The sequence below is a fragment of the Drosophila serrata genome, unplaced genomic scaffold (assembly GCF_035046125.1).
Source record: "Drosophila serrata isolate PLE 108 unplaced genomic scaffold, ASM3504612v1 contig_251, whole genome shotgun sequence".
Taxonomy (NCBI): domain Eukaryota; kingdom Metazoa; phylum Arthropoda; class Insecta; order Diptera; family Drosophilidae; genus Drosophila; species Drosophila serrata.
In genome coordinates, this window is record NW_028257149.1 from 189276 (window position 1) to 216480 (window position 27205).

The window sequence follows — 27205 nt, forward strand, 5'->3', positions numbered from 1 at the left end:
AAAATTGAAAATTTGTTTTCAAAAATTAGTTTTCCTCTTTTGTGCCTAGAAAGATTCGCCTTTTGATGCTGATCAAGAATATATATGAATTATAGGGTCGGAAATGACTCCTTCACTGCTTTTTAAGCTTCTGATCGAAATTATAATACCCTGCAAGGGTATAAAAAGGTATATAAATTCAATCCTTGTTGATGGAATCGATTTTTCTCCAGTTCTACCTTTAGGTCACTTGAAAAAGTGAACAATTATGCTTTTTAATCGGGCAAAGGTGCAACAAATTGGTGTGTGTGTGTGTGTGTATTGAAAGGTGTAAATAAGCCTATATAATACTGAAATGTAATACTGCCAGACCAAGCTGTAAAATGAACAAATCTATCTGTATCCTGTGCATGAGTGTGTGCTGCATATACCGTATATATATGTCCGTATATATATATATATAAATACTTATAGGCTAGAGGGATGGCGCTTTTGATGGCTGTACGAATCTCAATTAACTAGGAAAAACATTTTGGGATAAAAAAACAATATACATATTTAGGGAAGGAGCTCAGGGCCAGAGTCTGAGCCCTCGCCTTCGATGTTGACTTGTTCTAGCTTTAAATGCATTTGGCTAAAAGAGAGCGAACCACCCATTATATAGGCAGCATCTATATGTAAACAATAATAGTTAGTAGTCGTCGGTAGTCCGATGCAGATCTCTCTCATACACTCTCCGAAAGGAGCTCTAGGGAAGGGAGGAGCGTGTGAGTGTCTATGGCTGGCCTTGTGTTTTTTTTTTTTTTTTTTACGTGGGATTTAAAAATTAGCTAGTCACATTTTTTTGTTTTGTTTTTTTCGTTTTCTTTTTTTTTTAGTTAACAAAAATAATGTTTAAAGAGTACAACAATATCTCATCGCTTTCATACTTCAATCATAATGCTGCTGCTGCCTTGTGTATCCTTGATGAGCTACATATATGTATATGCATGTGTGTATGTGTATTTTGTGTGTGTATGTGTATATAGAACTATCAGTCTCACGTATATGGGGTATATGGGGTATTATATGGGAATATATATGTATTGGGGTTAACCAAGGCTAATTCAAAAATTCGAAAACCTATGACATATCTTTAAGTTCATACGCAAGAGATCTGTACATAACAGTGCGTGAGATCAAGGATCATATAATGCCCAAGATGCGTAAATTTGAGGCCTCGAATTGCCATAGAATGCGCTCTCTCTTTGGATTTTCAGAAAATGTAAAAGAGAGAATTAGGTTCGTATGTCGTTACGCATCTTATTCAGTATATGGCCTTTGGTACGACTGGCTGTCTGTATTGTGTTGTGTTGTGCTTAGCTATTCTTCGTAATTCTTCATGATTCTTCTTGGGGTTTTTCTCCTATTCTTCACGATTCTTCATGATTCTTTTAATTCTTTGCAATTATTCTTGTAACTCGTCGCAATTCTTTGGGTTTATTCTTCCTTAGTGTGTCTTTTGTGTGTGTGTGTGTGTGTGTTATCCTGTGGGATCCTGCTTTGGCATTGACATAAACACACACAGTACGATATACATATGTATATATTAGGTTTAAGTGCGGGGTGTTTCTCTTATTTCTCCAATGCTTCTCTTGCCTTGAGCTTTATCTCTATATATCTCCCTTACTCCTTTTCACTTTCTCTCGCTTTCCCTCTGTGCAATGTTCATTGAAACAACAACAAAAAACACAACATGCAACAAGAGTACATCAATGTAAGCGAATACATACAAATATATAAATACATTCATCTGGGAATCTGGGGAACCTTGGGGGTAGTGATCATTGATCATTGAGAGGATGCTGTTTATCCTACTTGTGACCATTGCCCAGTGTGTGATTATGAATTACAGATACTGGGTGTTTTTTTTCTTCTCATCTCTTAATCATTTTTGATTCTCAATTCGATTGTGTAAAGTTGTAGTTGCAGGTGCCTTCCTCCTGCCATCCTGCTGCATTTTCTTCTTATTCATTCCTGCTTGTGCTTCTTGAGATTCTTGGGTGTTTACTAGCAAAACGGACCATGTGTTCAGGATTAAGATACAATTCGTAACTACAAATACAGTGGAGTGTGACCCTGACCTGCCAGGATATCTTTGCTTGTGGGAGTGGGAGTGGGAGTGAGAGTCTCTCGCCTAGATCTCTTATCAATTTCGGTTGTGTGAGCTTGAGCCTTGCTTAAATGTCAATTTTTGCCTCGTTCCACGCCAATTTCCAGTTGTGTTAAAGTATCTCCGTCTCGTACACTTGTTTTGTGGTGGTTGTGGTGGTGATGGTGGTGGTGCTGGCGGTGTTGGTTGTCGTTGTCTGATTCGCAGCAGCAGCGCCCGCACCAGCCGTCCCGGTAGCTCCACCAATACCACCACCGGCGCCACCGATCGCACCGCTCGTAGCATCACTGGCCAACACACCGCTACCATTGGTAGCTGCAGCAGCCGCAGCAGCCGCCGCCGCAGCAGCCGCGGCTGCGGCTCCACTAGCCTCGCAGGCTAAACTTAAAGCTGCTATCTTTTGTTGGATATTTGTCTCGCTTCCCAGCTTCCGAAGCGTATTATTTCCACCCATCTCCTGTCCCTGTCCCTGTCCCTGCGACTGTGCGGTGCATCCTAGATCCACCGATGGCAGCTTGCTCATCTGCTGCAATCTTTGGTATTGTTCTTGTAGCAACTTCTGCTTCTTGAGCAGCTCCTGGTGTCGCATCTCGAGTGCTACCTGACGCTGGACATGATCGTTGCCGGACTCATTGCCGCTGGAGTTGTCACCACTGGAGGTGTCACTGGCCAGGCTGGCTAGAAAGGATTCACCGGCGCTGTTAATATTGTTTGGATTAGGATTTTGATTTTGATTTTGATTTTGATTCTGATTCTGGTTCTGATTCTGGTTCTGATTCTGGGTCGGAATCTGGTTTTGATTGGGGCTGGTTGGACTGGCCAGTGGACTGCGTGAGCTGGTGCGTGGCGGCGGAGGTGGCGGTATGCGCTTGTGGCCCACTTTGGTGATCAATTCAGCATTTCGCTCGGGCACGGGTGGTTTGTTGGTGCTGCTGCTGCTGCCGCCGGTGCCGGTGCTGGTACCACCACCATTGGTGGTCACATTGGGGGCCAGCGAGAGTTCACCATCTGATTCACTGGGATACGAGTGCAGGCGTCGCAGGCTGCCCATATTGGTGTGTACCATTAACTGCGATTGGGATTGCGGCATGCTACTGCTGCTGCTGCTGCTGGTAATGATGACCATGTTGCTGCCACTGGTGCTGGTGCTGGCGCTGGCCTGCTGCATATTCACATTTGCCTCCGTGTAGAGACGGGCCTGTGATATTTGCGTGGTGACGGTGCTTTGTACTGCGGCCTGGGCGCTCTCATCGGATGCCGAATCGGCTGCATCGGGTCGTATCTGTGGGCGAAGACTTGGTTCCATTCTAGTTTGGTTTGGGGCATGCCCCAGACGACTCCCTCACTCACTCACCTCGTATTGTTGCTGTTGTTGCTGCTGCTGCTGCTGCTGCTGCTGTTGCTGTTGCTGCTGCTGCTGTTGCTGTTGCTGCTGGGCAATAGGCTTGGAGAAGGTCTTGAGCTCATCTAGCAGAGCATCGAGTGCGTTTTCGGGTGCGAGTCCCCCGCTGAGAGTGAACGACCCCATCCTGGGTGTTGGGATTGGCTACAAGAACACACACAAAAGCGGCAAAGATAGAACACAAGCATTAAGTCGGTGCTTCGGCTTTAGTTACAAGATATATATAATATATATAGTATTTAATAAGTTTATAAATGGGACACAACACAGAGCTGGAAGGTAGTTGTTAGCCAGCAACATATACAATTATATATCGGATAATATATATAGCTAAAGCAAACAAATCAAATGCATCTGGTTAGGTGCATGGCTTTATAAATCATAGAAGATCATGCAGTGAATGACATAAAGGCGCCAGATCCTTGGGAGAATTCACAGGCAAAGGAAGCGGTCTACATATAAGCTGGAGTTAGGATGTATGGAAAGCGATATACATTGAATATATATATATATATATCTATATAAAAGGTAGATAGGCGCAGGCAAGCATGTATGTGGAACGAACGAGTATGTAAGAACGAAGCAGCAGCGTTTGAAACAACGTTTTTTTGTTTGGTTTAAAAAGCAAAAAGACAATTTAATAATAAAATGCGTAATGAGCAGGTGATATTCTTTATAGAGAATTTTGCTTTACAAAGCACCAAAATTCCTATATATAACATATTAATAGATTGAAATGTCTGCGTATTATGCATCGTATTCTTAATATTGTCTTTGGTTAAAGGGGTATGTGAGTGTGCTTTTGAGAATATATGATGACAATTCCATTGAATCTTGGACGTCTTTGATGTGGTTCTTGGTTCTTTTTTCTCAATCTCTTTCTCACTAAGAGTCTACAAGCTAATCTTAACCGATTATTATGATGTATCATAGATCTGGGAGAATGTTCTCTATATATGTTGAGGATATAGGTATTCCTTGAGCTCTTACTGCCTCTGGTTTGTTCTAAGCTTTCGTTTCTATGTCGGCTAGATGGGTACTGAGTTATCTCTGATTCTGATGATTATGATTATGATTATGATTTTATATTATGATATGATTATGATTGTGATTGGGTTTAAGGGGCTGGGCTAGATGATTGATGATGCTAAATGCTTGATAGATTGTTGAAACTTCAAAGACAACAAACGATGAGTGAGAACAGTGACTGAACAGTGATGACTGTTTTTTTGGCAAATACAATTGGCCATTCGATTTTGTCTGATTAAGATTAATTGTAAGGCACTAAGAGTGGTTTATGGTTATGGTTTATTTTGGATGTTTTGGATGAGGGGCTTGGAAGGCTGAAGGCTAAAGGCAGAAGGCTGAAGGCTGAAGGCTGATGGTGTGTACGTACATAAACAGGGTACAATGGGGTACATATACATAAAATATGTATCTAATTTGTATATTTTGTATATTAAACACGCACACACACACGCACTACAAAGTAAAAAATTTAAAAAACATATAATTAAAAGACAACAAAAGAAACCGAAAGAAAACAATAGTTGAATTAAATGTTTAAACCGATTCTTTTGGGATTCTGAGAAAGAAACACTTAATTAAAGGGAGGCTGGGAGTTGTGTCTTTGATCTGCACTGAGGTAGTAATTAGTTTTATGATCTGTAAGCTGTATCTGTATCTGTATCTTTATCAGTATCTTGAACTGTATCTGATTCTGTGCGTGTTTAGTACCATTTCCTGTCCCCATTTTTTTTCTTCTTTTTTAATTGAATTGAACAACCAAACTGTGTGCAGACCAAGAACTCGATTCAACTCTTTTTGTGGGTACGGCTAATAGCCCAACTTTTTAGGGGGGTCAAGAACCCCCTGGAACCCCCTCGACAATCAAGTGGCAGGCAGGAGGGAGCAGGTGGAGGCGACAACATGTAGAACAAGGAACGAACACCAACAGAAGAAGACTTGCAAAAGCAGAAGCGAACACACTGAAAACAAAAACTCAGAGTACGTATATGGGGTTAAGGGATAAATGGGTTACGGATGAGGGATAAGGGAGGAGGTTTCACTATATACTACTGGGATCCTAAGTGGGGTCTAGGGATGGGGTTAAATGAAATCAAAAAACAAGACATGGATATGGAATTGGATTTGTGGGTTTAACCCCCATCATTCATTCGATATTTTACCATCTGAGATCTTGGCATGGAGTGCAAATGTTATGGACTTGATTTGACTTAATTCATGATCATTGGGAGCATTGGGAATTCATATAATACACACACTCACACTCATACATACATTCATATCTCAAAATCGAGCTTACTTGGCACATATAAATCTTAATCTTAGAATCTGTTATTATGTTTATGTCAAGAAAAACACTTAGAGAAAATGTGGTGTAACACCAAAATGAGTTTTAGGGGGAGAAGGGTTCTTTTTTTTAGATTTTTGTGTAAGTTGGGCCACGAAAAAAATGGAAACTAGTCTTTACAAAATTTGTACATTTTTCATACTCTTTTTTTTATCAATAGAATTTAGAATTAGAATTTGGAATTTAGAATTAAGAGTAAAAATTTGTTGTTGTTTTTGGTGAGAGGGGTTGGGAGGAAATAATGAAATGTATAAAAAGTTGGCCTCATAAAGCAAATAATTTGGTGTTGTCCATACATCGTTTCCTACCTGATTTTCGACACCGTCAAACTCTGGAAAAGAGATACTCGGGCACACACAGGATAGAAGTAGAAGAAGAAGTAGAAGAAGAAGGATCCTTTTGATGCGGACGGGTGATCACTGGCACACTGATGCTAACGATTGGCAAAGGGAACTGGAACAGGGACTTGGGAATTGGAAGCCTTTTTTGGATATGGGGTTTACTTGAGTGGTAGGCACACACACACAGTCATTCAACTTGGGGGGGTGTTTGGATTGGGGGGTTTTCTTATAGATACATATATGTACATACGAGAACATGGATATATGTAGCTTGTAGGTTTGGTTTGGTTTGGTTTTGGTTTCTTTTTTGGCTATTTTGGGAGTACTCTTTCTGGTGGCTTATGATGAATTTCGATATGGGGTTTTTTTTTTAGTTTTAGTTACGAGTATTAGTTTAGTTAGAAGTTGATAGCAGTAGTAAATAGTATACAAAAATATAAACTAGTATGTTTAATGCAGAGCAAATTATGTTTTAGCAAAAGGAAAATCAACTTGGTTGTTTTTTTTCATGATTTTTGCATCTTGATTTTTTCAAAAAACGGGGGTTTTTCTTTTTTGGTTTGTTGATAATTTGATTTTTTTTTTAATTTCCTTTTTTTTTGGTTTTTGATTTGTTGTATTTTGATATATTTGGATTTTTCAGTCATTACTCAGTAATTGCCTCTTTGAAGTTTGAACTCCATCGCCAGTTAAACTATGTGGATTGTAGTTGTTGTTGTTGTTGTAGTGGTAAACGGTTAAAACGGTTAAACGGTAAACGATATTCAAAAATGTTTGAGAAAAGGCAAGAAGAGAAAACGAAGGTAAACCTCATTTTAAAAGACGGTCAAGCTGATATAAAAATTAACTTTTTTTTTGTTGTGTTTTTATTTTTTCTGTATTCTTAGGGATTTGGGTTTTATTCAGCATGTAATTATGATATATATATAGTAACTGGTTAAGCATTATTATGTTTTGTTGTTGTTGTTGTGTAAGTGTAACTGTGTTGATTCTAGATATTCTAGTAATAGGACCCAACAAGGCAGAAGCTCAAACAGTTTGGGCTTGAAGGAGCAGGGTCTTGGGGTCTTTAGGTTCTATGGGGGATCGGGTTTGGTAAAGCTTCGCGGTGCTTAGCGGTGCTATGCAGGAAAGGGGGCGCTACCTAAAATTGTGCCGACTTGTCGACTCGCTTCTTGCTACTCGCTACTCGTTGCTCGCTGGATTTTTCCATTTTCATTTTGTTTTCATTTGTTGGTGGTGAAATGAACGATGAACCAAAACACTATTTATGTAACAACAGCCAATTGCAACTTATTCATAAGATAAACGCACAAAAAATATATAAACCAAAGGCTACAAACGAATAAATGTTTTTAAAGGTAAATCAAGGTCATATTTCCAGTTGATACAACTAAGTGGGGTGGCTTGGGTTTGGGTGTGGGTGTGGTTATTTGGGTTCTCTAGTTTCGTATTAAAAACTGGACTCTGTTTTAAACATATGTACATACACATCATCACTCTCGGACGGACTGTAAGCAGGGACTAAGGACTAACTGGCAGACGCGGAAGCGTCACAGGACTAACTAATAGCCAAGAGCTCCGACTAAACATCAGACATGGGCTTGCAGTTGTAATACTATCTATTTTTTAAGCATAGCAAATTCGTTATGAAAGCAACTATAGTCTCTGCGATAGGTATAGAAATAGGAGCAATACTTTTATACATATGTATGTATATATAGACATGACACGTTCTGTAGCAGTAGATATGTATATAAGTATTAATGGAAATGGATATGGAAATATGGAGGTTGAGGTGGAGCTGGAGCTGGAGCTGAAGTTGTAGCGCTCTCTCTTTCTTAAGGATTAGATTTTGATCTAGCTTTTAGTGTAAATGTACGCAGCACCACCACGGGTTATATGTTATCCTTATCTGTCTGTACTTCCCAACGGTGGCATGCGGCTAATTGGCACTTACCTTGTCTTGCGCCGAGATATCCGCAGACCGTGGCGGCTCCTCGCTAATGGTTGGCTCATTGGGCGGTAGCCTTTGCTCCTGAACGCTGGCCAAGCTGTGATTTTATACAGAGGAAAAGCAGAGAGTTTAGGGAAATGAGGATATAAACAGGACAAGCGACAGACAACACACCGTTTCAGCGTGACCAGGGTCCCTGTCAGCTTCTTGCAGCGTCGCAGTGCCGATTCCAGGCGATCGGGCTCTTCTTTGAGGAACTTTTCTTCACGCACCACCTTCTCCATTTCATCCGACAATATGCAGCGCAAGCCGTTCGACAAGGCTGGGAACTTGAGCTTTAACTCCGCAACGGTTTTGCTAGAAAGTCAGAAACGAGAGACACCGGTTAGTCCCTGGATTTATGTGTATGTAGAGAGATGCTTCTTACCTGGCCCGACTCAGCACCAGAGCCATATCCTCCACGGCAGTCATGTTGACACGTGTGCGACGATTGATCACTTCACCGCGCAGATTCTCCACCGATGCCTCGAGGTCACTGAGATCCTTCTCCAGCCGTATAACTTCCTGCTTGTACAGCTCCTCTTCGCGTGATATCCGTGTAGTGTCCTGATCACTTTGATGGCTCCAAAAACTGCCGCTGCTCGCCAAAAGTGTGGCCCGGATACGCATAAAGGTGCCCTTGATGTCCTCACGGACAGCAACGGCCTGGGCCTGGGATAGACGTCGAAGGGTTCGCACCTCCATGCGCAAATCCTTGGCCTTCTTTTGCAGGCCACGCAGATGGTTATAGACCTCGGGAGCCAGAGCAATGTCAGCCCGGTAGTTGGGATGAGCGGTCTGGGCCAGAACTATCGGCTTCGGGGGTGGTGGAGGCTTGAGGCGATCGCGCTCTTCGGAAGGAGGGAGAGAAACCAAGATGCGGTGAGGACAGGTTCGTGGAGGTGTCATGAGTGAGTGAGTGGTGAGTGAGTGATTGGGTGAATGAGTGTTGAGTGAGTGGTGAGTGAGTGATGAGTAAGTGATCAGTGAGTGGTGAGTGAGTGTTGAGTGAGTGATCAGTGAGTGGTGAGTGAGTGATGAGTGGTTGATGATTAAGTGAGTGACTTGTGCTTGGACTGAGGCATGCCTTTAGGAGTCGTGATGGTGTTGGGGCCATTCTTACCTTGGGACGAGGTGCGTGGCAGGGTAGATGACTTGATTGCCGGCTTGGTAGGCTTCGTGTCAGCTGTCGGAGACGAGTCCATTACGATTCAAAGGAAGAGAGCAACGAAAGAGGGAAACGGTTTGCTTTTTATACTCTTCAAACCTAATCCGACTTTCATTGAAAAACTATGGGTATTCATCAGCTCTGATCTTGTGTTGTAAAATATCACTAAGAAAGCTCTCTCTTTGTTCTTTTGCCAGTATTGACAGAAACTAATTATTGCTTAAAAAAATAATTTTTAAACGAAAAAACCCAATGATCTGGTTTAACGGCTTTTTACCCTTGCAAAGTATTTTAATTTCAATCAGAAGTCTAAAACACAGTGAAAGAGTCATTTCCGACCCTATAAATCATATATATTCTTGATCAGCATCAAAAGGCGAATCTTTCTAGGCATAAAAGAGGAAAACTAATTTTTGAAAATTTTTTTTCAATTTTTTTTTTACCCTTTTTTCAATGTTAGCATATTGGAAAATCGGAAAAAATTCAAATAGTTTAAATATTCAATTTTGGTATGCAGATTTATTAACCTTTTAAAAACTAGAACAGAACAGGTTTCCGAATTGCAATTTATGCATTTAGGCTTAGTTATGAGTTTTTTAAACTTTGATTTTTAGAAGAAATTGTCTTATAAAAATATCGAAATATAGTCTCAAAAATGGTATTATTGTTTTAGTCGGAAGCTCAAAACGCAGTGAAGGAGTCATTTCCGACCCTATAAATCATATATATTCTTGATCAGCATAACAAGGCGAATCTTTCTAGACATAAAAAAGAAAAACTAATTTTGGAATTTTTTTTTGCATTTTTTTTACCCTTTTTTTCATTGTTAACATTATGAAAAATCGGCAAAATTTTAAATAGTTTAAATATTCAATTTTGGTATGCAGATTTATTAACCTATTAAAAACTATAACAGAACAGCTTTCCGAATTGAAATTAATGCCTTTTTGGCTTAGTTATGAGTTCTTTCAGGTTTGATTTGTCTAATTTTGCAAACTTTAAATGAAACGGACTCTGTTTCCAATAAGTTGATTTTAAAAGACAGCGTAAACTAAGAAAGGATCTAATGAGAACATTTAACAAGAAATCAACGCGAGAGAGAGACATGGTTTAAATGTTTTAACGATACACTTTAAATAGTATTTATCAGATTTTCTTAGAGCTAGTGTATACCCAAAGCTAATTAGTGATTAGTGAATAGGAATTACCGGCATGTAGAGGGCTATGCGACTTGGGTATTCCCTGTATGTCATCGCTAAACGACACGGACTTCTCAAAGGACACGGATTTTTCTGCAAGAGCAAGGTGCAAAGTCAAGGAATGCGAACGATTTCCGTATGGATTTTCTGTTGGTTCTTCAGGGATCACACTTACGGCACGAGTTCTTGCCCAGCTTGGGAGCTTTCTCCCGAATGTACAGCTCATCTCCGGAGCCATTGGCTGGATAAGAGAGAGGTGGATAGGAGTCAAGGATAAGGAAGAGAAGAGCAGAAGACAAAGACATGACATGTAGCAAAGATGATCAAGGATCTCACACGCGTGACATGGTGGAAGCAGTGCTGGCGGTGCTCTGCCGAAATCTCGATTCGCTCCAAGCGTTCTAAGCGTGTTTGTGCTTACAACATTTACACAATTGGACATCAAAGTATCCCACCCTTTCCTTACCTTGCATCTGGGTTGGCACAACGAGATAGTTGGGATCCAAGGTGGGCACCGCCAGTGGCCCAATTTGTGGATTTTGATTAACCAGAGCCTTCTGCACCAGTCCCGTCAAATTGGCCAATTGCCGCTCCATATGCTCGACGCGTATGCGATGCAAGTCTTCGGGCCTGCAAGTAATATAAATTGATATAAAATATGAAATAACCTGTAGAGAAATAGTCATAGCGTGTCACTGCGTTTACTGGGCCACACATCCGTCGACTGCGTCGATTGCTCCAATTGCCCAGCGAAGCCTGGGCTTTGGCTTAGACACCGGAATTGGTAGCAAAGTCGCAGCTCTTGGAGCGTGAACCATAACGGAAACTGGCAAGAATGCGGTTGGCTGCTGCCAAGTACCCTCCTCATCCTTCTCCTGCTTTGGCTTGGAGCTGCCAGAGCTGGTGTAGTCGCCGAGCGCACGCAATGCCAGTCGTCAGACGCTGGCTGGCAAGTTGGGTCGAAGCAAGAACCACTGAGCACTCAACACTTGGCCAAAACCATGACTACTTGCAGTGGTATGTATGCATTCCAATTTGAACCAAATCGATCGATCGATCGATCGATGGATTGGGCAATCCAATCTGGCCAGTAGTGAAGTGGACTCATGACGAATCCGAAAAAAAACCCCCCCAACAGTGGTTGGCACGCCAGCTCGCTTTGCCCGCTGTCTGGCCAACTTTCAGGTGGATGAGCTGCTGCTGCTCAAGAAGTCTGTGCAGCGATTGGAGGCTGAGGAGGAGGAGGAATTCTATCAGCCGGTAGTGACCACCACGAATTGTCCGGAAACAGACCAGGTTGAATCACGTTTGGGATTGGTATCGGAACTGCCAGAGCGTATGGCCTTGATGGCTGATCGGTAAGATTCTGCTTCTATGATCTCTAATCTCTTGCTACTATAATTTTATCCTTTATCTTTGACAGCGGCGGCGATCACGACAGCGGTACTGGACCTGGCCCCTGGCATTCGCATCATTCTCATGCTCCTGCTCCCTCCTGGACCGAACCGAAGCCCACAAAGTTGCAAACATTGTTCCAGATAAGCATCACAGCCTTGGCCTTCCTCTCCTTTGGCGGCTACCTCCTCTGCCTCATTGTGCAGGCCATCAAGAGCAAGGGCACCACCTATTTCCATCCGGTGGCCACGGCCACCACCACCTCCAATAATGGCAATGTGAAGCGCATCAAGATCTATCGACGCAGCAAACGAAGTTCCAGGGAGCAAGGAAGCAATCTTCTCCTGCTGCAGCAGGACTATGCCTCGTACATGAAGGCCATGCGTGGGAGAATGCTCACCTAGTGGGATCGTAGATCTGATTGCCGCGATGCGCTAGACGATTGGGACCACCGCCCACCTTGATGCCGTACAGGGCGTACTGATCCTCCGTCATGGTTCCATCGCTGTGAAAAAAAGTATTTCAAAGTATTTAAATCATTCAAAGCACTCCTCTCACACCCTTTCTCCCTCTGGGACTCACCTCTGCTCCTCGTCAATGATGGGCGCCACCACTGGGCCCCGTGTTCCATACTGACTGTAGTAGGGCTCCTCGTAGTTGCCGCGGCTGCTCCGCTCCGGGGAACTGGTGTAGCCGTCTGCAAAAGGTAGTCACACTCGGGGTTAGTAAGCACATTGATCTTGGTCTTCCCTAAAACGTAGCTTTGAGTTATCAATTTGGAATTTAATTGAGGCAAAAGGAAAGCAAAAGAATGAGATTCAAGATCGATTCGGAATGAAGGATGCATATGATTGGAACGCATTCAGATAAAGTTATAAATATATATACATGTCGAACGAAAAATATTTATAAGTTTTCAATGCCAATCTCTAGAATCGTTCCTTGAAATCTAGATAGTAGAACTAATTAATTCAAAAAACTTTTTTCTGTTCAATTTTATGTGACTTTTAAACCTGTTATCACTTTAACATTTTTTTTCAGTATTATTCGTTTGCAAGGTATTAGAATTTTAATCAGAAGCTTAAAAGAAAGTGAAGGAGTCATTTCCGACCCTATAAATCATATATATTCTTGATCAGCATCAAAAGGCGAATCTTTCTAAGCATAAAAAAGGAAAACTAATTTTTGAAAACAATTTTTCAATTTTTTTTACCCTTTTTTTCAATGTTAGCATATTGGAAAATCGGAAAAAATTCAAATAGTTTTAATATTCAATTTTGGTATGCAGATTTATTAACCTTTTAAAAACTAAAACAGAACAGCTTTCCGAATTGCAATTAATGCATTTTAGGCTTAATTATGAATTTTTTAAGCTTTGATTTGTAGAAGAAATTGTCATATAAAAATATCAAAAAATAGACTCAAAAAATTGTATTATTGTTTTAGTCTGAAGCTCAAAACGCAGTGAAGGAGCCATTTCCGACCCTATAAACTATATACATTCTTGATCAGCATAAAAATGCGAATCTTTCTAGACATAAAAGAGGAAAACTAATTTTTGAAAAAAATTTTGTCAATTTTTTTTTGCTCTTTTTTTCAATGTTGGCATATTGAAAAATCGGAAAAAATTCAAATAGTTTAAATATTTATTTTTGGTATGCAGATTTATTAACCTATTAAAAACTAAAACAAAACAGCTTTCCGAATTGAAATTCATGCATTTAAGGCTTAGTTATGAGGTTTTTAAGCTTTAATTTTTAGAACAAAATTGTATATAAAAATATTGATTAAAACCGATTAAAAAGTGCAAGGAAATCTAAGTTAAAAATGGCATATCTTTCTCAAAAATCGTTAATTTTAATTCGGAAAAGAGTTATATGCTAGGTTTTAAGCGCTTAATAAATCCGCATATCAACTTTAAAATGTAAAAATTTTTAAATTTTTGATCTATATTTTTGAGAATTTGAACGATGTAACCCCTTATAAAATTTGGAAAAAATTACCAAATTTATTTTTCTTTCCTACATGCCTAGAAAGATTCGCTTGTTGATGCTGATCAAGAATGTATATAGTTTATAGGGTCGGAAATGGCTCCTTCACTACGTTGGAAGCTGTTGACTTATATATGAATACCCTGCAAAATATATAATAATCAATATTTATGAGTATTTATTATTTTACAAGTCTCTTTTTCCAATTTAATTGTTCCAATCTAACTAACAAAATATGTGTTTACCGCACATTGAATGCAATATATCAAATGGCGTATTTTGCATACAAATACGACTTTTATATACAGTACAATATAGTATCTAATATATGTATACATTCTGTTATGGCTAACTAGGAGCACATTCGGTCAAGCTAAGTTTATAAACCTGACTCTCTTTATGTTTCCAACTAATGACAAATATCTCCGACATATAATATACAATATATATATTCATATAGTATAATTTCCAGCAAGAAGCAAGACAAGCCAATGGAATGATAATGGAATGTAGAATTGTCATGTGTGTGGAGAATGTGGGCGACTCTGATTTTCCCCTCCATGTCGTACACAATCTTAGCTACAAGTGTATATAGAAAGGCATAAACACATATATATTCTTGGGTACCTGGAATGCTGTATAATTGATCCGGGGTGTAGGGGAACAGGGGTTCCATGCTACCCCCCCTTGGATTGAGTGATCTGAGTGGTTTCACAGGCGCTCCTTTGTTGTTGTTGTTGTTGTAGTGAGTGTTAATATTATTATTTTTTTTTTTGGGGGTTAATGAATATGGACATGAATCATATTTAGACACAGAACTAAACTCGAAAGAGATATAGAGATCTAGAGAGAGAGTGGGTGGGTGGTTTAGGAAGCAAGGATCAGTTGCAGCCAGGACAGGGAGTCGTTGGGTCAACTCAAGTAAGAGGGGGGTAAGAATACCAAAAGCCAAGGGAAAAACCTAAAGATTAAAGGGATCTTGGACTACGGTACGCACCCATTGACACCTTGTTACGCTCTGAGGAGTACATGCCGCGTGGCAGGGTCTGCGATGAGCCCACATAGTAGGGAGCCGGCTGCTTACCAATCTGGAAGATACAAAAGATGAATTAACAGAGGATTAGTTGGGGTTTTAAGTGAGTGAAAAAGTACAGAGACAAGGGGCAAGGGCACAAATGTATATAGTTTTTGCCTAACTTTGCCAATTGGCCTTCGTTCAAGTAGCGAAATGTTAGCCATGGTTTTGCCTCTCTTTAATGTCCAATGGTGTTTGTGTGGCCTATCCCAAAAATAAGATTGCGTACCGAAACACGTAAAGCACTTGGGCATACACGTAGAGAAAACTTGGGGTACATGAATTAATAAATTAACAGATTTAAGCTATATATTTGGGGGAGAAACGGGTACTTATACAGTCTTTAGCTTTCTTTCTCTCTGTGTAATAACTTGGTCGAGTGCCAGGGCCACCGACGCGTCGTCGTCGCTTCTGATGAATACCCGTTAATTGCCATTTGACCCACCCAATGCGATCGATCATCAAAGCGAACAACCAATCACTTTGCCAAATCCACACAGCAATTGCGATCCAAACGAAAGCCCTTTCCCTTTCCTATACCCTCCTTTCCCTTTCGGGGTTCGGTGTTCGATGTTCGGGATTGGATAGATGGATAGATGGCACGTGCCGATCTGGTTGGACTCATCCGCCGTCAGCGATTACACATCAAGTGCAGGCATTACCTGGCCCGGAGTGGAGTGCTGAGTGCAACAAGTGCAAGTTGGTTGGCTCACTGCAACGTCGACGCCGCCTGCTACGGTCATAGCCGTCGACAGACAGACCTCAACCAGTTTCAATTTCAATATAGCAGTTACAATTCGTAATTCGTTACAACCGACGCAGAGCGCAACGTGGGACCAGTTGGGCCGAGCTGCTGCTCCAAGCTTCAAACGCTGCTGCTGCTGTTGTTATTTTCGGCGCCGCAACTCAACCTGGCCGCGGCGCATGCGTGGATGATTAGTGAAGTCCGAGACATCGCGCCAATCGGACGTGCAAGAGATCCCGATTTCGATTCCGATCTTCAGGCATCATTCCCCCCTTGACTCGGTTTTGTGGCATCCTCCGCACAATTCCCGCATTGGAAATGACCCGAACTCTGGCCTTGCTCAGCCTTGTGCTGCTGCTAAATGACACCCTCGATGTCCTGGCCTGGAAGCCAATCGCTGTCAGTTCGAGCAGCGGCAGCACTGCCGCCTACAGTCTCAAGCAATCCCATCCGGGGGAAGCCAGCAGCAGTCACGAGATCTCCACCAGCTTCTCACAGTTTAGCGGCGACAAGGAGACCTCCGAGGTCGAGGATGAACTCTTGCTGGCCCGTGCCGTGGACACAGCCGGCGGTGCAGTCTCGGCCGCTCATCCCATTACCTTTGGTGATCATGTGGACGATCAGTATGAGTCCTATAGCTTAGAGGATATCGAGGCAACCCCAAAGGATGCGCTGACCTTCACGCGAACACCTCTGTATGGCGCCAATCGTTGCAGCGTCAAGAAGTTCGCGTTCAATCAGGACGGCGAGGTGGAATATGGAAACCATTTGCCGGAACTGGATCAGTTTACGCTTTGCTTCTGGATGCGTTTCACCAATCACAGCGGCGACCATGTCCTCCTGACCTACGAGGGTAAGTAGGGGGTCAATCACTACACGACTCGGGGAGACTTTGGGGTTTTGAGGTGAGGCGTTGCTGTTTGCATGCCGCCTCTCACCGTGACTTGCTTTAGTGGCTTGACAATGGGCTCCACCGAGTGACCAGATGATGATGATGATGATGATGACTTACATTGGAGGAGGGGAGGGAACTAACCGGGGCTGGGGTTTGTTGCATAAGCTGGCCAGCGACGGGCGTCAATCTCTTTTGATGGGCCACTACTAGAGCTTGCTGGTGTTAAAGAGACCTTCGCTTGGCGGGCAATGAAATTTGTGGGCCACGCTCTGGCGCTCGCACCTGGCTGTGACTGGGAAAGTGAAAGGAAGCTCCCACTTCCTGATGCAAGTCTAAGTCACAAGCTCTAAGACGACAGGTTGCTACCAAGATTTGATGGTCAACGATGATGCTTGAACCTCTTGAGTGTCAGGAGGGGAATCTTGGTAGAGTTAGTCACTCTTTGGAGCTGTCTAGTAGCTGCTGCCTTAGCTTTGTTTAGCTTAGCTTAGCTTCTTGTCTTCATTTTCTAAACAATTTTTTTCTATGCCCCATGACGCTGCCGCTGCTGCCGCCACCTCTGCCACTTGTTGGTTGTTGTTCAAGTTTGTTGTTGTCGCCGCTGCGGTCGCATTACATAAGCGATAATTTACCTGTTTCCAGTTGGATGTCGTCGTCGGCATTGTTGCTGGTCTCTCGGTGTCGGTGTCGGTGTCGGTGAGCAGCTAAAGCCAAAGCTGGGAGCTATAGCTGAGGCTGGAAGCTAAGGCGGCGGCTTTAGCATTTGACATAATTCCAAAGGCAAAGCTTAAGCCTCAGCCTCAGTCTCAGCATCAATTGAAATAGCGGCAACGGCGACGTTGGTCGGGCTTCCGCCTGCCTAGGAAATGATTTTCAGAGGCAGGCCAAGCGCTGGTCAGTCAGGTGATTCATATTTAAATCGTATGCAGCGGTCTCGAGCTAAACAGCCTAACAGGATTTTCGTAGACTTTCAGCTACAGCTCTCCCCAAGCTCTTGTATAACCGGGCTTCCTGATCGGTTGCGTCTCTCTGGCCAGAAGGTGGGGGGGGGGGGGTTAGGAATATCCAGACTTTGGTTCTGTCTTTGAGCTAGATTCGCGGGATTACGCTTCGATTTCATCATCATATCCATGCCATGACCAACCATAATTGGCTTGAAAGCGAGTCTGATCCATCCATCTATCTACAGCTGGCAAGGAACCGCGCGAGATACAAATCTGGGTCGCGAATGCGCAAAATTCCAGTTTCCTTTCGATGGCCATAAAGGGGCAGCAAATGTTCAGGTGAGATTCGGTATTCGGTGACTATATGGCGTTCATCCACAGCTAATTAATGCCTCTTTCTGCTCCGGTCTGGTGAAGATTGAACTATCCATTGAAAATGCGACAGTGGCATCATATGTGCAGCTCTTGGAATGGCAAGACGGGCGAGTGGCAGGCCTGGCTTAAGGCGGAGCGCATAGGGCGTGGCTTTCACAATTCGGTGAGTATAAGTAGTAGCTGGAGGAGGAGGAGGAGACGGCGGAGCTCCACCCATTCTTTCTCAAACATTAATTACTTTGTTTTTCCTTGTTGCAGCTTGTGGGTCACAAGATACCAGCAAATGGTAAACTGCGCTCCGGCGGCAACTCCGTCACCGGTGAGGTTAGCCACGGTCTGCACTTTGAGATGACGCTGGTCCAGGTCTATCGGGTGGCTCTTAGTGCGGGGAAGGCGCATCGGGATCATAAGCATCATCATGTCCATCATTTTGATCACGAGGGATTGGAGGTATCGAGCACCACTCGGGCTCCGCCAACGGTAAGGGATGCTTAAATCTCCCAGACTCCTTGCTTATTCTCTTCTCCTTGCTGTTCTCTTCCTTAGATCAATCGTCCCCAGCCCATGCACAATCTGCTGGCCAGTGGTCAAATTCCCACTCGGGTGCGCATCAATCTGGCCAATCCAACGCCTGCATCTGCGCCTGGTGCTCCTGCTGGTGCTGCTTCGCCAGGCGATGCCATCACCATCAACACAAACTTTGTCAATGGCCAAATCAATGCCGGCTCCCGCTTGGTGGCCCAGCAGCTACTGGGTCTTGCGCCATCTCAGGCTGCTCCAGCTCCAGGTCGGAATCGTTTCCAGATGCTGAGCAACTCGGCCAACGTGCAGTTTATCGATGAAACCGAGACTCATATACAGTTCAAGCGGGAGGTTGGTGGCGCTGACAGCAAGAAGCTGCATAAGCGTGGCCTGGTCCTGCTCGATGATGGTTCCGTGGTGGATGATGGCTCCGGTTCTGGCTCAGGTACAACAGGCGCTGCCAGTGAGATATATAACGGCCTGGCCGACTTTGGTGGACAGCAGTTTAAGCAGGATCTGACGCTCAAGATGAGCCTGGAGGAGGAGATCAGTACGCATGACCGTGAACCTGCCGAGGAGGAGGTCAAGGCGGTGATGGGCATCTGTGGTAGCTGTCACGCGGAGCCCTTCCAGGGGGCCATTGTATTTGCGTGGAAGGATGTCCAGGAGCATATGAATAATGCGCTCAAGGGGCTAACAGTGGGACCCTGCGGTAACTTCTAGTTGCACTCAAGTTTAAGCTTCACCTCTGCAAATCCTCATCACTTTTTTTTTTAACCCGCTTCACGTTCTTCGCCTCGTCCCTCTCTGCCTGTCCATGCGGGAGTCAATGCTTTAGAGTAGCGGCTCATGGCCTGCCCCGAACAATCCTTGACTCGCCCATGGACACCATCTGCCCGAAGCCTAACCTTCTAAGCCCCAACGCGGTGATATTGAATAAAGGATTAATTTAAACCAAATATGTATAAAAACTCACCTTGGACTTGTGAATGTGCTGGTGCTTGTAGTCCGAATCGAATTCCGGCTCGCTGAAATAGCTCTGATCCTGATCCCAGTTGGCTGCCGGCGCTTGGGCCTGCGGCAGAGGCTGCGGTATGCCCGGGCCACCGGGCAGGATCTGTGGCGGAGCCGCCACCTCTGTGGACTCGAACAGACGCAGCACGGATCGATCGCGTATCTCGCGTAGATGCGAACGCACATCCTCCAGCTCATAGAACATATCCTTGCTGGCATCGTGTATGTAGATCTTCACATTCGGCCCCTCCAGATAGGACATGGTCAGCTGGCGAGGGAACGAGCGCACAAACAGGGCACGCACCGTATCGATCGAGGTGATCTCGTTGGGCAGCAGGGCGCGCTTCGTCTCCGAGCGGTACTGGAGGAAAACCAGCCCTAGCGGCCGCTCCAGCGTCTTGGAGGGCGTACGGACCACGGGGAGCGAGGAGCGCTGCTTGCCGCCCCTACGGAAACCAGTGCTTGCCGTTTCCACCTCGGACATGATCCCGGGATCGTCATCGAACAGGGGTCCCTGGTTGACGGGTGCATAGCCACGCATGGGCTGATTCTTTTTGTTCCTCTGCGCCCGTGTGCTCATCTACAGGCAAGGATTTGGATTCGGATTACGGTTAGCAGCGGGTAAACTTAGAGACGGCTCACCTCCAGGTCCATGGCCCGCTGTTGCTGGGGCGCCATTTGATGGGCATGCGGATGCTGGTGCTGGGAGCCGCCGCCGTAGACCAGCATGTCGCCACCAAGCGTGTGCCGTCGCGGATCGTCGCGTCGCATGGCCCGGCGTCGTTCGTCACCGCCTCCACTGCCACCACCTGCGAGTAAGTAGGACTCACGGTTAGAGATTAATGATGCACTATATCGGAAGCAGACACTTACCCTGCTCATTTGGTGGCATTCGTCCCGATTTGTTCTCATTTTGCCAATCTTCTTCTGAAAAAGAGGGCTTCCATTAGATATTTTACAACACTGGCAGTGGCCAGTACTGGGCTTCACGCTATGTAACGGTGCTTTCTCTCTCGTTCTCTCTCCCCAGTACTCACCGCCATCGCGTCCCTTGCGCTTTTTCTTCGAGGAGGAGCTACTGCCACAGGCGCTCTGGTTGGAGGAGGCGCTCTTGTCTTTGCTCTTCCAGCGGATCAGCATCCTGCCGCTTGCTTAAGGGCTGTCACCAGAAAGTAAGAATATTTGTACATTAATTTTTGTCAACGGCTTTGTTTACATTTGGCACCGGCAACAACACAAACACAAACACATACACACACACCAGCAGCCGCCTATGGTCATTGTTTTAGGGATTCTGGTGTAGATAAACCAGGACGCCAACGAGCATGTATTCATCGGCTACATGCTCGCAATTGGGTGTGGTGGAATTTCTCGCAGTGTCTTGCCCGATGCAGAAGCATGCAACGGAACGAACGACGACGAGGCCAGGTGAAGGGAGTGCGCAAACTCCTGGATGCGGCGACACGGAGAGGCGCGGGACCGAGTTAGAGGCGTGACTGGAGCTTGGAACGGGAGCTCTTGCTGCATCGGTATGAGCCCTGGGATCATTTTGCCAAAGGAAGCTCTTAAACTCGTAAGAAAACAAAGAAACTAACACATTTTCTTTCCAATAGAGAAGGGAGGGGAAGGCACAGGGTGATCCCTGTATGTACATACATACATATGTATGCATGTACAGAGAGAGTACACATAAACTTTGCCTGTTGTACCCAAAACAGAGAGGTGGAGAAAGGAGACGTACATTACATATGTACATGGTATACTTTTCAGTGCACACGAACAGGGGGTACGGCTGCGGGGTGTGTGCGTGTGTGTGTGTGTTGTGTATACACACACTCTACATGGCTCGCAATGCCATAATTGCGGGTATCTGAAGGAATTTTAGATTAGATTTTGTAGGTGCGGTGTCCCCGTTTTACCGTTATCCCGTTTTCTTTTTCGCCCGCAGGGTGTCCAGTGCACCGACACGCTTCACACACTCACAAACTGCTAAGTGCGACTTTCCGGTAACGGAACCCTTGGAACGCGGAACGTGGGCGTGGATGTGGATACTGGGACACCACCGCCGGCAGGGACTCCGGGATTCTGGACACCGCACTCTCTGCTCTACGCACTTGCCGATTAAGAAGGTTCCACAATTAACGGGCCAGCACCACCACCACCGTAGCTCATAGCTCTTGGAGCTCTCACCGTCAGCAGCCGTGTGCTTTTAATGAAAAAACCGTTCAATACGCTTTGGATTGGAAACTTGGACACCACTCGCGACACTGGTGGACACTCCACAATCTGCACTCAGCTCCAGCTTCCCAGCTTCAGTCCTGCAGCAGCTCCGGCCAGCTCGTCGCAGCAGTTCGGCTGGAGAGCAGAAATATTTCTGGAATATCTACACCGGAAAGCGTTTCCGCCCTAACTCGAAGGCGAGCCTGGCTCCGGCGCATGCGTGGGCCATCCAATCGAGTGTGCTTCACGGTGCTCCCAGACCAGCAAAAGCGATGTAGTGGCAGCGCCTGTTGGGGATTCCCCTGGCTGATGTATCCTCTGGCAGTGCCTATCGAATGGCTCCAATCGATAGAGGAATAACCTACTCCTCTGACGCAACGCAACAACATGCTGCTCCTGGGCAGAAGACTGCCTTCTACCGGCATCCTGCGTCGCCTTAGCCTGCTTCACTTTTCCGGCGACTGGACGCCACTAGAGAAGCAAGTGTTCGAAGCGGATATGCGGGTTTTCAAGGACTTTGTCAGTGAGCAAGAGGAGCTGGGCCTGGTCCAGGAAATAGAGCCCCATCTCAGGCGTTTGCCCTACGAGTCCAGCCATTGGGATGATGTGTGTGTATTGTCCAATATGTAATGTTTCCAAGTACTCATAACCTTTACCTTTGCAGGCCATTCATGGTTACCGGGAATCGGAGCGGAGAGACTGGACAGTGTCTAATCGCAGCGTTTTGGATAGGGTCTCTAAGACCGCCTTCGATGGGCAGGTAATGCCCCATGTTCACATTCTGGACCTCACCGAGGAGGGCGTCATCAAGCCGCACGTGGACAGTGTTCGGGTGAGGCTCTAGGCTCGTTTCTTCATTACATTAACTTCCATTTTCCTTCAGTTCTGTGGCCATACCATTTCAGGTCTTAGCCTGCTCAGCGACTGTGTCATGAGGTTGGCAAAGGTTTCCTCAAAGGATGTAGCCAAGGATTCAGAGCGCAGAGTCGTGGATGTACTCCTGCCACGTCGATCGCTGTATATTATGAGCCATGAGGCGCGTTACCAGTTCACGCATGAGGTTCTGGACCAAGAGCAGTCGTGGTTTGGAAATAGTCGAGTGGTGAAGAGGCGACGCCTCTCAGTTATTTGTCGCAATGAACCTTGAGGAGGGATCCTAAACAGAAGGATATATAGCTAATGCTGAGAATCGTTGATGCATCCAACACCCTTGATTTGATCTTGCAAGGACTTACCGAAAATGCAGATAATCCTATTTCCAGCGGCTGTGTAAACAAAAGGCCCGTACAGGTATATATACAAGAGCAAGTTTATTCCGATTTTGGTAATCAGTTTTGTAATGTAAATGTAATACAGAGAAGGGTCTCCATCCTCGCTTAATCACACTTAATATAAGACTTAAACTAACCTACTTGTACTTGGTATAAATATTGGGGTTCTTTTCGAAATATTCTTTGCGGAATATCCGTAGCATTCCACCTTATATTCTCCTATTTTGCATACTCTCTCCTATATAAATTTTACAATTTTGTTGTATTGCGAAAGATGAAGTCTTTCTTTCTACTTTCTTTTTGTACGTTGCATCTCGTTCCTTTTTAAAGCTTAAAATATGAGAAAGACAGAGACAGGAAGAGGTAGGGGTTGATAAGGAAAGGAATAAAGAGTGCGTAAGAGAGAGAAAGAAAGAGATTGAGGGGGAGAAAATAATAAGCATAACTAACTGGGAAAAACTGTGGGAGTGACTAAGCCTACTTCCATATTTGCACTAAGAGTAAAGTCTACTTGGGGGAATGTTTACATTATGGCCACAAGTCCCAAGGTCTTAGCCCAGCTTACGGCGTCGCGGCAACTGGAGGACAGGAAGGGCCACCGCTGCCGAGGATGACGACGTAGACTGTGCCATCACCGGTAAAGCCAGGGCCACCGGCACCGTCCGACCGCCGCCGCCATATTGCAGGTGCTGCACCACCGACAACTGTGGCTGCTGTTGCTTGAGCAGCTTGGCGGCCGCATGGGCCTCCGCTGCGGCCACTTTGACCGGATGAACTAGCTCGGACTTGTATCCTCCTCCGCCGTTACCGCTGGAACCACTGCTGTTGGCCTGCGGACCGCTGCTACTCTCGCAGTCATCGTCATCTGAGATCAGTGATATGCTGAGGTCGCTGGACAGCTTCAGCGAGATGGGCGTGGGCGGCGACGGGGCCACAAGTGGCGCCACCTTGGCGCGCAGCGCTGGCGATAGCTTTTGCAGCTGCTCCGGCAGCAGATCATGCGAGTACTCCGGCACACCGCTGGAGGCCAGGCCCTCGCGTAGCTTGCTAAGCGAGAGCTCGTAGATGCGGTTGGCAATGACCGTGTGGACGGTGGTCTCATCCGGCAGCGTGGCCGTTATGGCACCGCCCACATCCACTTCCAGATAACCGCTCGTATCGCCTGAGCTGCTGCCTCCTTCTCCGTTAGTGGGCGGCGCTGTTACCATGGTCTTGTAAAGATATGAGTTCCGCATCTGGCGCGCCTGACAGTTGGCTGTGGTGGAGCTGCGCGGCACCAGCGACACGGTGACTTCCTCGATGGTATCCGAAAGCGTTAGCGGTGCCAGCGGCGGGGGCGAGCGCGTCCGCATAGATACCAGCCGGCCCGATGTCGTTAGGTGACCATTGTTCTCATCGTCGCTGGTTATTAGAATGCTCTCGGTTGGGATCGGGAACGTTGTCTGTGGCTGAGCGGCGTTTCCTTGACGCCGTCCCAATCTAGCTGGTGGACGACGCGCTGTCAGGGCAGTAGTAGGAATTAGCAGCAGGCGGCTGTGGCCGGCGGACGGGCCAGCCGCCTCCTGCTCGTCCTCGTCGTCGTCCGACAACAGGTCAATGGTCACTGCCGCAGGCAGGGCGGCGCCCCCGCGGCGCTGCCGCCGGCCATCAGTCTTGGAGGTAATCGCCTGGACGCGCATCTGGGCCATGCAGACCCGCTGTCGTTCGCGCAGACGTTCCATCCAGCGGCAGCGACGCCGTTTAAGCCGCCGGTTGTCGAACAGCCGGGGCGATATGTAGAATGGCTCGGAATGTCTCTGGCTCATGTCTGCGAATGCAGAAGGGGATGGGGGTCAGATGGGACTGAGGATGGTGCTCTGCCTCCTGCTCACCGACTCTGGGTGCTGCTCTTCCAGCCCTCCCCTTCCACTTCCACTGGCAGCGAGGCGAGTACAGTTAATTCCGCGGCTGCAACTTGCATAATTGCGTGGCAAGCAGGGCGCTCCCGGGGGCGGCGGCGGCGCTGGTCTAGGCGCTGCGTCTCTCGCCGCAGGACATGTTCAGGATGCGACCGGTGGCCTAGTAGTTAGGTATTTGCATGCGCGCCTAGCTGCTGTAGGTGCGCTTTTGTTGTATTTTTCGTTCTTGTTTTTCTTTTTTTTTCCACCGATTCTGTTTATTTTTTTGGTAGCGATGTCAGAAGTGCATCGATACGCACTGAAAATCGATAGTGCGATAACGATAGTCGACAGTTCTTTGACCGAAATGCTGGCAACGGAACAAGGGGATGTATCTATCGATATTATGAATTTGAATATATAACTTTAAATTAATTTCATATTTTATTTAGTTTTGGTTTTTTTTAATTTGTTCATAAAAAGAAAATTTATTTGCTGCAATCTGTACTTTGCAATCTCAGAAAGTTGTGGTTGTTAGGGGTTAATTTTAATTTCAGAAAGCATTAGTTGCAGCGATAACAATTTTGCTTCGGTTATCGTTAGCTAGCCCATTCTGGTGTGGCGCGCAGTTTGAACCATCATTTGCTTCCAAACAAATAATTCATTTATATTTAAGAAAAGTAAAGCATGTATAGTATATATATACATCTATATGCGATATTCTGGATTCGTTATAACCATTAATGAATAGCGAAACCCCATACGACTTATTTTGGTGTCCTGCGGAAAATGAAATAATAAAAATATAGGGAAAAACACTCAAGCTCATTTTTGGCGCCACCCACATTTTGAGACGCACTCAATCGGCGCAGGCGCTGTGACAGGAGATGGTTTCCTGGAGCTTTCACTCATTGGACAGCAGCTTTTACTCCCCCGCATCCAGCGGCATTTTCGGCAACGACCAGAAAGTCCTCAACATCGAAGTCAGGCGGTTGGCGGCGGAAGCTATTAACTTTAAAAATTATTTCTTACAGATTTTGTAACAGGGACTTTAAATGGTCTAAACGCAATGGCAAGCGATTAAGCCGCATAAGGCATTGAGCCACTTAATAGATAATTCAAGTTGAACGCCTCAAGAAAGATTAAATGTTACCTAGAATATTATCAGAATATATTATTTTTTATACCCTTGCAGTCAGAAGCTTGCAACGCAGTGAAGGAGGTATTTCTGACCCTATAAATCATATATATTCTTGATCAGCATCTACAGTCGAATCTATTAAGCCATCTCCGATCGAAAAAATTTTTTTCAGAAATTTCCCATTTTTTTAAAAAAAAAAGGAAAGGGGTTACATCATTAAAATTTACAAAAATCGGCCAAAAATTCACATTTTAAATGGAGTATGCAGTTTTGTTAACCTGCTAAAAATTAACATACGGCCGCTTTCCGAATTGAAATTAATGCGTTTTTGGCTTGGTTATGAGATTTTAAAATTTTCATTTGTCCAAAAATTTTAAATAAAAATATAGTTAATATTGGTTCAAAAATGGTAATGGACCTTCAGTCAGAAGCTCAAAAGAGAGTGAAGGAAGAATTTCCGACCCTATAAATCATATATATTCTTGATCAGCGTCAACAGCCGAGTCAAACTGGCTATGTCAAACAAAAAATTTATTTTTTCAAAATTTTTGAAATTTTATAAGGGGTTACATCATTAAAATTGTCAAAAATTGATAAAAATTTTAATGTTTTAATATTTTTTATTGAGTATGTAGATTTGTAAACCTAGTAAAAACTAACATAGGAATGCTTTCCGAATTTAAATTAATGCCTTTTTGGCCAAGTTATGAGTTTTTTAAAGATTTGAATTTGTTGAAAAAAATGTCATATAAAAATACAGCTTCCCAAAAGTTAGTTTCCTTTCTCAAAACTCGAATTATTTCATTGTTGATATTATATTAAAATACAAATACTACCTTTATAATAGTCAATTTCTCAACTTTAATTGCTTATATGTAAATATCATGAATAATTAAATAACCCATTTAAAATGTTACCCAAAAACCTTGTTTTTCATGCTTTGAGAGTTTATGAAGGATCCTCATCCCATAATCTCCCAGGTAGCTTTAAAGCCAAAAAGAAGAAGACCCCGCAGGAGTCAGTCCAAAGTAAACTCCTTTGGGGGGGCGGTGGAAAAACGGGGCAGATCCGATTTCAGTAATTCACGCGAATGGCTCATTTCCCTAGCTAACGGAGGAGCAGGAGCTGG

At 44.7% G+C, this 27205-nt stretch overlaps 5 protein-coding genes across 29 annotated transcripts; 3 read left to right on the top strand and 2 right to left on the bottom strand.

Annotated features, from left to right (window-relative positions):
* Positions 1 to 509: 509 nt before the first annotated feature.
* Positions 510 to 21998, bottom strand: LOC110182203 (coiled-coil domain-containing protein CG32809). 22 transcript variants are annotated; one of them, XM_086832810.1, is made up of 18 exons: positions 21758 to 21986; positions 20605 to 20726; positions 20441 to 20494; positions 20210 to 20376; positions 19530 to 20147; positions 14995 to 15085; positions 14625 to 14720; positions 12589 to 12703; positions 12407 to 12511; positions 11078 to 11241; positions 10787 to 10852; positions 10621 to 10704; positions 9368 to 9430; positions 8633 to 9095; positions 8380 to 8562; positions 8209 to 8302; positions 3486 to 3677; positions 510 to 3413 (listed from the first exon to the last, which is right to left on the bottom strand). In XM_086832810.1, the coding sequence occupies exons 2-18, from the start codon at positions 20705 to 20707 to the stop codon at positions 2244 to 2246; spliced, it is 3828 nt and encodes a 1275-aa protein (XP_086688936.1). In that variant the 5' UTR covers positions 20708 to 20726; positions 21758 to 21986; the 3' UTR covers positions 510 to 2243. The 22 variants fall into 22 exon arrangements, 8 of the variants coding, with proteins under 8 accessions (XP_086688936.1, XP_020805884.2, XP_086688932.1 ...); XR_015271707.1 differs by lacking the exon at positions 14625 to 14720 and adding an exon at positions 6899 to 6942 and having other exon boundaries at positions 1371 to 3413; positions 21758 to 21998; XR_015271710.1 differs by lacking the exon at positions 14625 to 14720 and adding an exon at positions 6899 to 6942 and having other exon boundaries at positions 1371 to 3413; positions 20441 to 20491.
* Positions 11139 to 13435, top strand: LOC147643641 (uncharacterized). Its single transcript, XM_086832814.1, has 2 exons — positions 11139 to 11969; positions 12035 to 13435. The coding sequence occupies exons 1-2, from the start codon at positions 11950 to 11952 to the stop codon at positions 12408 to 12410; spliced, it is 396 nt and encodes a 131-aa protein (XP_086688940.1). The 5' UTR covers positions 11139 to 11949; the 3' UTR covers positions 12411 to 13435.
* b6 (pentraxin-related protein b6) lies at positions 15080 to 19512 on the top strand. Of its 2 annotated transcripts, none has more exons than XM_020950234.2 (5): positions 15080 to 16670; positions 17902 to 17995; positions 18074 to 18194; positions 18290 to 18511; positions 18578 to 19512. In XM_020950234.2, exons 1-5 carry the CDS (start codon positions 16136 to 16138, stop codon positions 19274 to 19276), a joined length of 1671 nt encoding a protein of 556 aa, XP_020805893.2. In that variant the 5' UTR covers positions 15080 to 16135; the 3' UTR covers positions 19277 to 19512. The 2 variants fall into 2 exon arrangements, with proteins under 2 accessions (XP_020805893.2, XP_086688937.1); XM_086832811.1 differs by lacking the exon at positions 15080 to 16670 and adding an exon at positions 17353 to 17615.
* Positions 21795 to 23198, top strand: LOC110182209 (RNA demethylase ALKBH7, mitochondrial). 3 transcript variants are annotated; one of them, XM_020950236.2, is made up of 3 exons: positions 21795 to 22393; positions 22452 to 22619; positions 22671 to 23198. In XM_020950236.2, the coding sequence occupies exons 1-3, from the start codon at positions 22175 to 22177 to the stop codon at positions 22932 to 22934; spliced, it is 651 nt and encodes a 216-aa protein (XP_020805895.2). In that variant the 5' UTR covers positions 21795 to 22174; the 3' UTR covers positions 22935 to 23198. The 3 variants fall into 3 exon arrangements, with proteins under 3 accessions (XP_020805895.2, XP_086688939.1, XP_020805896.2); XM_086832813.1 differs by having other exon boundaries at positions 21926 to 22393; positions 22693 to 23198; XM_020950237.2 differs by having other exon boundaries at positions 21926 to 22393; positions 22452 to 22613.
* a6 lies at positions 23079 to 25274 on the bottom strand. Its single transcript, XM_020950235.2, has 2 exons — positions 24930 to 25274; positions 23079 to 24865 (listed from the first exon to the last, which is right to left on the bottom strand). The coding sequence occupies exon 2, from the start codon at positions 24861 to 24863 to the stop codon at positions 23610 to 23612; it is 1254 nt and encodes a 417-aa protein (XP_020805894.2). The 5' UTR covers positions 24864 to 24865; positions 24930 to 25274; the 3' UTR covers positions 23079 to 23609.
* Between the last annotated feature and the right edge of the window lie 1931 nt (positions 25275 to 27205).

Bases quoted from the DNA above. Each gene is read 5' to 3' on its own strand.
- LOC110182209 (XM_020950236.2), top strand. From the start codon at position 22,175: ATGCTGCTCCTGGGCAGAAGACTGCCTTCTACCGGCATCCTGCGTCGC. The intron at 22,394-22,451 runs GTGTGTGTATTG...TTACCTTTGCAG, and splicing joins AGTCCAGCCATTGGGATGAT to GCCATTCATGGTTACCGGGA. The intron at 22,620-22,670 runs GTGAGGCTCTAG...ATTTTCCTTCAG, and splicing joins CGCACGTGGACAGTGTTCGG to TTCTGTGGCCATACCATTTC.
- b6 (XM_020950234.2), top strand. From the start codon at position 16,136: ATGACCCGAACTCTGGCCTTGCTCAGCCTTGTGCTGCTGCTAAATGAC. The intron at 16,671-17,901 runs GTAAGTAGGGGG...ATCTATCTACAG, and splicing joins TGTCCTCCTGACCTACGAGG to CTGGCAAGGAACCGCGCGAG. The intron at 18,195-18,289 runs GTGAGTATAAGT...TCCTTGTTGCAG, and splicing joins GGCGTGGCTTTCACAATTCG to CTTGTGGGTCACAAGATACC.
- LOC147643641 (XM_086832814.1), top strand. From the start codon at position 11,950: ATGGCCTTGATGGCTGATCG. The intron at 11,970-12,034 runs GTAAGATTCTGC...TATCTTTGACAG, and splicing joins ATGGCCTTGATGGCTGATCG to CGGCGGCGATCACGACAGCG.
- LOC110182203 (XM_086832810.1), bottom strand. From the start codon at position 20,707: ATGCTGATCCGCTGGAAGAGCAAAGACAAGAGCGCCTCCTCCAACCAG. The intron at 20,495-20,604 runs GTGAGTACTGGG...CCTCTTTTTCAG, and splicing joins GCGCAAGGGACGCGATGGCG to AAGAAGATTGGCAAAATGAG. The intron at 20,148-20,209 runs GTGAGCCGTCTC...CCTTGCCTGTAG, and splicing joins AGCGGGCCATGGACCTGGAG to ATGAGCACACGGGCGCAGAG.
- a6 (XM_020950235.2), bottom strand. From the start codon at position 24,863: ATGAGCCAGAGACATTCCGAGCCATTCTACATATCGCCCCGGCTGTTC.